We start from the raw sequence: 8,204 nt of genomic DNA on the forward strand, positions 1-8,204 counted from the left end.
AAGGAGGGTGGGAAGGGACCTCAGGGGGTCACGTCTAGTCCTGCCCCCTGCTCCAAGCAGGGCCAGCCCCAACTACATCATCCCAGCCAAGGCTTTGTCTACCCAGGTCTTAAAAACCTCCAAAAATAGAGATTTCACAACTCTGGGTAACCTGTTCCAGTGTTTTGCTACCCTTCTAGTGAGAAAGTTTTTTCTTAATATCCAACCTCAACTTCCCTCGCTGCAACTTGAGCCCATTGCTCCTTGCTCTGTCAAAATCAGCATAGGAGGGAGAAATGGGATCTGAAATACTCCAGTTACAAGGCCCCCAGCAATACCCATGGATCAGACAGAACTGAGCAACCCCGTACGTGTAGGATAAATTTGAGTTTATTGAGTGCAGCTTGGTCCAAAAACGCAGCTTACTCACAGAGTCTGTTGCCGTCTACGCTATACGTGTATTCGCACTGCATATTCCCTACATGCATTGCCTACAGGCTGCTTTTCCCTTTTTCATGAATTGTGTCTTTCCTGTCCTTCCCAAGATGCAGCCTTGGGGCATTTATATCAAGGTCTGGGTATCAGTGCAAGGCTAATGCCAGCAACTCCAAAGCACAGCTTAGGTGATGTGTGTGCAAGCTTCCCAAGTGCTGCTTTACTAGGTCCAGCACCCAACCACAAGGACCACAGCAGAGCTCAGCTGAGCCTTGCCTTACCCCAGCCCTTTCTGCCCTGCTCCCACGTAGCACCCAGACTCAGCCCAGTGCTCTTGTCCTTTCCACAGCAGCAGATGCAGATGGTAGCATCCAAATCCCAGGTTTTCTGCTGTGTAGAAATACCCGCTGATCACTAGGCTGACAGCACCAAACCCATTGCAGCTGTGCTGGAAAGGGGATGTAGCCAGGCCCTGCCACAGGAGAAAGGGGAGCACATTGCAGTGCTAATCCACGCACCCTTCAGCCCTCTCATTCCTGCCTGCCTGGTTCAGAAAGGCTTTGACAGGTCTCAGGACCCATTAGAGAGGAGGCAAGAAGAAGACGAGTCCTAGCTTTGCATCAGCAGCCTGTATCCAGTGTCTTTAAGTCCAGACCCATCACTGAGTATCGAGAGACCCCCACCTCCTGGGTATCCCTCGTCCCAACCTTCTCTTTCTCCACTTGCAGTATCCTCTTAACTATGTCCTCACTGTCCTGCGGCAGCTGGCAGCAGAAGCAACTACTTGGGGCCTGTCTGGCTTATACCTGTTCATGGTATACAGGGTCTTTGACCAATAGATACCAGATCTGAAACCAGGATGGGCTGATGGAGACTCAAAGTTTTCATCCTCCTGCGATGGGGGAGGAGCCCATGTGTGGGCAGTCCTGTTCCCAGCTCCCCGGGGACCACCAAAATGCCATCACAACTTAGTGGCCATCTCTGCAGAGGGGTCAGGGGATGCATGGACTGAGTGGACAGAGCAGGATTCCCAGTCCTATAGAGGCAAGGTCCCTCTTGGACTGGGGGAAGGCGCTTTGGGTTAACAAACAGATCCAGGCTCTGTGCAGCTCCCCCATGCACTGACCCATCCTTCCACAGAGATGCCAACCTCTCCCTTGCCTTTAAAAAATACACTAGGGCAGCATAACAAGGCCCATAAGGGAGGCAATAGGAGCTGCCAGGAGACGAGGCTTTGTCACAAGAGCCTCCCACCAAAGGGCTGTTAAGATCCATCAGCTGAAACCAAACACTCCAACACATTTCCTTTACAAGGACAAGATATTTCTGTCCTAAAACCAGCCTGACACCAGCTATGTTTCTGCAGCACAGCTGGGCAACACGTATCCTGGGTAAATGGTGCTAATACAACAGCCTCAGAGCTTTGCAGAACTGGAAGAAAAAGCTTGAGACCTTCCTTACAGTGGACCCAACAAGCACGACTCCCCTGAATACATCCCTTTGGCCAAACCCCATTTCCCCTCTTGGTTTCTTTCCAGGCTTGTCCTAATTTGGTTTGGAGAAATTTGAGGCATGCTGATGGGATCACCCAGCCATGAGGAGCCAGGCCTCACAGCAAAGGAGAGTGGCACGGAGCGGATTCTTGGAGCCAGTCTCGTATTCAAAGTGAGCCCGTCTGGAACCCATTTGTACAGCTCTGTTCCTGGAAGTCAAGCATTTCCCATTGGGCTCAGGGCTTCACAGCTCTGTTGGCTCTGATGAGCTTGCTGGGCAAATGCCAAGCAGCCGTTGTGAGAGGAGTGTGTGAGACGAAGCCCGAACACAAATGCTCTGCGCCATGTGAAGGGAGATGCTCTATGGATGCCTCCCCCTTGCAGGCTCCAGAAACAGCTCCGTGCCTGGGCGTTACACATGACGGACACGCTCTCTAGGCTGCATCGTGGTGACTAACGTAGTTCTGGTCCCATGAGCACAGCCCTGTGTGTCCCTGGCATGGCTTGGCTGTTCCTCCAGTCCCCATCGCTCCCTGGTGCTCCCTGTTGGAGCCAGCCTGGTGAACCATCTCCCTTCCTCCATGGACCTATCCAGCATGGCCCGAGGGAGGCTGCCCCTGCCCGGGGCTCTGTTCTCACACCGCCCCGTTGCGTATTGGGTGAGTCCGCACCCTGTAGATGATGACAGCTGTGGCCGGGCACAGGACCAGGGACATCATGATGATGATGGTGGCCAGGATGATCAGGACGATGGCCCAGATGTCCAGGATGTGTTTGGGGATGCCCACGGCAGTGTCAGAGCCGTTCAGTTCTTCCATCCTCCCCCTCTCCTTGCTGCAACAGAGAGAGGGAAAGTTAGTGACAATGCAGGGCACAAAGCAGCGTGGCTCCAAAATCATCCGAGGGCTCCACGCAGAGCTGCAGCGCCCCGTATGCCAGGGCCACTCTGCAGAGTCCCAACCCCAAATCACCTTATCCCACCTCTCTCAGCCCTTCCCCTCTCCATCTTCCTTATTCCAGCTTACCACCTTCACATCATTCCTCCCTGTCGGTCCCTTATCTTCCCCCATCCCTGGCGATGGAGTCGTTAGCTATATTTCCCCCCTTTTAGGGATTCACAAGCTTTGTCTTCGTGGCCCTCTCAGCCTTTCCAAACCTACCCCGAAATAAAAACTGCCTTGTGGTGGTTTTGCACATTCTATTAACATCTCAGCCCCTTCTCTGCTGTGTGCTCTGCTGTCATGATTGCCTCTAGTAAGACGAAAGAGCAGTTATTAACAGGATAAATGAGCTTTGGGGGGTGATTTTTAAAGCCCAGCTCCCTTGTCAAGAGCTGCTTGCTGCTGCTAGTCTACACAGTCTTTTAGTTTTTTTATCTTAAATTTCAACTTTTGGAAACACACAATCCTCCTTGGTATGCTCCTTGGGGTGTACTTCATTGGTGAACACCTACATTTTGCAAGGGGCTGCAATTCTCTGCAAGGAAGAGGTGGCAAAACCTTCAGCTCACACACTCAGAATTTCCAGTGCAGAAAAAGCTGAGGCTGGCACACACAGAAAGGAGCTGGGATCCAGAAGTGCTGCCTCCATCACTGCCACTGATTCATGCTGAATAAGCCAGTGACTTGACATACATATACACTCACATTTACAATCTGCAAAGCGGCCCTTGCCAAGCTGCTGTGCAGAGACTCAGCATCTGTGAAGTGCTTGGAAAAGCTCATAAAAATGCTCTTAATTTATTATGTGACCTGACAAGGTCAGAGCCCAGTCATTCCAGCCGGCCGCGCAGCAATGGGCAAGTGCCCAGGAGGAGAAGTCTAAAGCAAGCGAAGAAATCCAGGTTTGATTTCCAGGAAGGGAGTGAGTTAAGGACCCTACAAGAGTGAGACACCTGGATCCCACTGGATTTCAGTGATTTTTGGGCTCTATAAGCAATTTGGGAAATCCCAGCCTCAAAGCTCCTGGCTCAGGCTGCCGGCACTGGCGCCTGTGTTCACTGAGGATTTCCCCGGGATCTCTGGCTTTAGGGATGGGACCAGCCAACGCCTTTTCTCTGGGCTGTTTCCTTGCTCCTTCAGTGGGTTCTGGCAACACCGGGATGCGGGATTCATGCTGTGGCATCTTCCAGTGGATTCGGGTGCCTGCAGGCATCTCTCCTCCCTGGTTTCCTGAGTCACGGACTTACTAGTTTAATAAACAGCAACACTTTGAATGACATCATCACACAGGACTCCACGCTTTGATCCCTCTGGCCTTTCATGCGTGCCCACACTGCTCGGTTCATCTTTTCCCCTCAACTCTAGGGTGTGAGTTGTCAGAGCTGTCAAGCTCTCAGCTTGTCAGAGTTGAGCTCCGGACCCTGCTCTTATCCTGTTTGCAGCAGATTAGTAAACTTGGATGTTATCTGTGAAAATAAGATGCACCATCACTCCTACACGTCTCACTGGATGCTGATGCCTGCACGTTGCAACAGCCCTGGCAAATGCTGAAAGCAGAAATACATCAGGCAAACCTCACACCACTGCTAGAGGTGGCTAAGGAGAGCGACTGAGGTCCTCCAAATGGGTTTAGCATCTATTACCCAGACTAAACTGATGCAGGATCCTTAATGCAGAGAGTGGGTGTCAGGGACCCCACAAAGGAGCTTGGAGCTCCCCAGAGTTGCTAGATCAAGTGAGCAAATCTGCCCATAAGAGGCAGAGCAGTGCTATTGTGCCCATTTGACAGATGGGCAGCTGAGGCAAGTATCATAGTACTTAGGGACCTAAACAGATCACCAGGTCTGACACCCTGCCCCGGGCAGGAACGGGTGCCGGGATCATATCTCCTCAGCCAAGTATCTGTCCAAGTGAGTTGCCCAAGATCCCCTGGGAAGTCTGTAGCAGAGCAGGGAACTGAACCTGGGCTTCTCACCACTGCAACCTTGCTCTGGGCAAGAAGTGTGGCTGCAATACCTGGAGGTAGATCCTGGCTGGTTGGCATCCAGCTGGCTCAAGGAACCATGCCCTGAAGAGGCAGGGCCAGGAACTCCAGCAAGGCAGGTGTACAGCCTACTCTGAGGTCTGCTCCATCCTGCCACAGCTGTGCGGCTGCCTGAGCTAGCTAGAGGGAGCTTGCTCAAGTACCCCCACAGGTGCTGCAATCACATCTCAGACTGCAGGGCAGACGGGGCCTGAGAGGAGGCTGGGCAAGGGGGGCATTCAAAGGAGAGCCAGGAGCAGCTTGGGGATTGCACAGCATATTAAAATGGTGCGGGGCTCGCTGCAGAGTCACTGATGCCCCATCACTGCCCATCTGCTCCCTCTTACCCACGGGAGAAGTTGCCTAGGTTAGCTTCTATATACCACAGGGTAAGAAAGGACAGAGGGACGGTGACCTTGCAGCAGCCGCTCCATGGCAAAGTCCCCGCAGCTGCAATGGCCATAGGCTTTGTGCGCCCAGAACAAACCATGCCGGAGACCTGCTGGGAGAGGGAGTACGGAGCGAAGCAGGACTTGGTCTTTCTGCAGAACGAGGAAGGGCCCTGCCTTTCTCAGCGCCCCGCAGACAGGTGAGCGGGGCTGGATCCCCTCCAGGCACACCCACACCTGTGGCTGAAAGCCATGCCTGGGAGGGAGAACCAGCCACAACCAGGTACGAGTGACATGCTCCCACGTCACCGCAGGACCAAGCGAGGCTCCCGATATCACCGGCAGGCCCGGGCATGTTTCAGGGCAGGAATTCCCCGGCAGGCTGACACGGAAAGTGTGAGTGGCCTTTGGAGCCTCTCATGCCCGGAGCCAGGGGTGATGGGGGCCCTACAACGCATGCTGGCAGAAGCAGCCCTGCGGGCAGAACCCACGTCTGGGCGAGACACGAGAAGGATCTCTCCGTGGTGGGTCCAGCTGGCTTAGCACAGCGAGCAGCTCCCACATTCAGGGCTCAAGAGGTCAAGCCTCCAGGGCTCTGGAGGTAAGCGTTGCAATCTCGGCTCATGCCAGGTAGAGCGCTAATTAACAGGCTTGATGCCAGCACCAATGCAGCTCTGGTTTCGATGCACTATCCCTCCGGGCACTGCTGGGGGGCCTGTCCCTGGGATGCTCAGGAGCCTTGATGTCAGGTTCCCGGCTTGTTCCCAACAAAGGAAATCCAGGCTTGTGGCCAGAATGGGGCACGAAGAAGATCCTGGCTCCGGCCAGCCCCTTGCTTTCCTGGGCTCCCATCATTTGATGTGTCAGCAAGGAGGAAGCTGCCAGCATGTAGCAACAGCTGGCATGGATGCCACGGGTTGCAACGGTTACAGCTTTAAATGCTCAAGCCTCAGCATCTTCCTCTTTTTCCTCCCACCCAGTGACCAGATCCCACTTCTGCACTGGCAGGCGCGGGCGCACCAGGGAATCCTCCATCCCCGGAGAAAAGCCTGCAGGGCACCCTGCCTCAGCCTGCCCTGCCCTGCCCTGCCCCACAGGTCAGCAATCACCCAGGTGAAGCTGGAAGGGGCTGAAATACAGGTTTGGTGCACCTGAGGAACCGGCCAGCCCCTGCTGCTCCGTGGGGCACCTGCACACAGCCTGCTCCAGTACGCAATGCCTCTGGTCCTAAAACGCAGCTTGGCCATGACTTCAAGGTGCACCCACCTCTGAGTCCTTGAGCAAAGTTTCCCTCGCCCCCGATAACACCCAGGACTGCTGGCTGAACCTTGGAGCTGGTGCACAAGTGCATGCATGGGACACACCTCAGGCATGTGCCAAGATTTTTCTACCCAGAGAGGCTGCTTTTTCCATGCTTCCCTTTCCTGAGAAGGCTGTGGTTTGGTGACACAACTCTGACAAGGCCTGGCTGTCTCACACCTCTGCAGTCATGCTCCCTGCCCCAGCCCTAAGCCACCACAAAGCAGTCTATTCTCCCGTCATTTCTGCTCTCAGCGGGACCCGACGTTCCCGATAAGGCTTGTCTCTGTAACCGCCCTGGACATGGCTGGCTGCACAGTAGCAAGACAACTTCTCTCCCTTTCTTTTCCATCTTTTCAACTCCAAACGTCACCGCTGAATCTCCCTTTTCCATCACATCTAAATGTGGATGCACACACCGCCATGCCGCAGTCTGGGTTCTGCTCTACAAAGAGCACAAAGGATGATGCTGGGGGGCGTAGAGGAGGGGAGAGGAGTCTCCAAGTGACCTGCGCATACCCAGTTTCACTGCTGGTTGCTCAAAGAGCAGACAGACACGTAGCCGCCAGGTGCTAATTGCCAGTCATTTCTCTGCCCCGCTCTGTTGCACACCAGGGATAGCAAGGAGAGCCCCAAATACCAGTCCCAAATGGTAGCCACCCCACACCAACCCTACTAGGGAAACAGAGCTGCATGCTCTAGGAAGCTGTGGGAAACACACCTACCCCCAAGAGACCAAAGACTTGATCCTGGTCCCGCTTTGGCTGGCAGGAATGAAGACTCTCCCCAGTGAAATCAGTGCTGTTAGGGCAGCAAGTGCCCAGGACCCGCTAATCCAGAGCTGCCTGTTCCTTCACTTTTCAACATTCAGCTGCAAGGGTCTTTCAGGGACGGATTGGGAATACATTATTCCCTGTCCCTGATGCCTGGGGGTCTGACCTGGGAATAGGTAGCTGGGCAGCGTGGAAGGGCCACGACAAGCCCCTGCTGCTTTTCACATCAGAAAAAGGGAGAAGAGCCAGAAAAGGGACAATAAGTGAAGCAAAATCAAAAGAAGCTGAGAAATGGGGAAGAAATGGAAAGAAGGAAACACAGAGTCACAGGCAGCCCCACTCTGTGAGTGGCTGAAACCATGAGCCACGGCACGTATCTAGGCATTCGGGAGTCCGCACTTTCTCTTTCAAGCCTAAGACTCCCCCCCCAAGGCAGAACTTTTTTCCCCCGCAAGGACTGGGTCGGGCCGAAACAGTGAAACAAAGCAGCGTTCAAGGCAGGTCCCCCTGCGCCGGGGAGGGGGGAATGGAAACTCGCATCCAAACCCACCTTTGCCCCAAGACAGCCTGTCGGAAGAGCATGCCACTGCTCTGCCTGTGAAGCCAGCGCTTCGGAGTTACCTGCCACAGTCCCGAGGGCTGATCCGAAGCTGATGCAAGACCCAGGGACTTCCTAGGAAGGAAAGAGCGGAGGAGAGTGGCTGTCCAGGCTGAGGGCAGACAACTTGCTGAGCGGTGCTGAAGTCGCAGCACGCTGGCTTACAGTCCTGTGCGGAGGAGAGGGAGGTTGGACCAGCCCTTCTAACTCCACCCTTCTGCCTGCGAGCTGTGTAGCTCTGTGTCTGTGCGTGTTTGTGTTTTCTTTGGCGAGC

The 8,204-nt window shown here is 54.3% G+C and overlaps 1 protein-coding gene across 2 annotated transcripts; it reads right to left on the minus strand.

Moving 5' to 3' along the window:
• Positions 1-323: 323 nt before the first annotated feature.
• On the minus strand, positions 324-8,204 carry SMIM3 (small integral membrane protein 3). Of its 2 annotated transcripts, none has more exons than XM_090064787.1 (2): positions 7,954-8,204; positions 324-2,741 (listed from the first exon to the last, which is right to left on the minus strand). In XM_090064787.1, exon 2 carries the CDS (start codon positions 2,723-2,725, stop codon positions 2,543-2,545), a length of 183 nt encoding a protein of 60 aa, XP_089920913.1. In that variant the 5' UTR covers positions 2,726-2,741; positions 7,954-8,204; the 3' UTR covers positions 324-2,542. The 2 variants fall into 2 exon arrangements, with proteins under 2 accessions (XP_089920913.1, XP_089920914.1); XM_090064788.1 differs by having other exon boundaries at positions 7,883-8,015.

Source organism: Crocodylus siamensis, chromosome 10 (genome assembly GCF_052110815.1).
Source record: "Crocodylus siamensis isolate JL-2025a chromosome 10, ASM5211081v1, whole genome shotgun sequence".
NCBI classification, from domain to species: domain Eukaryota; kingdom Metazoa; phylum Chordata; order Crocodylia; family Crocodylidae; genus Crocodylus; species Crocodylus siamensis.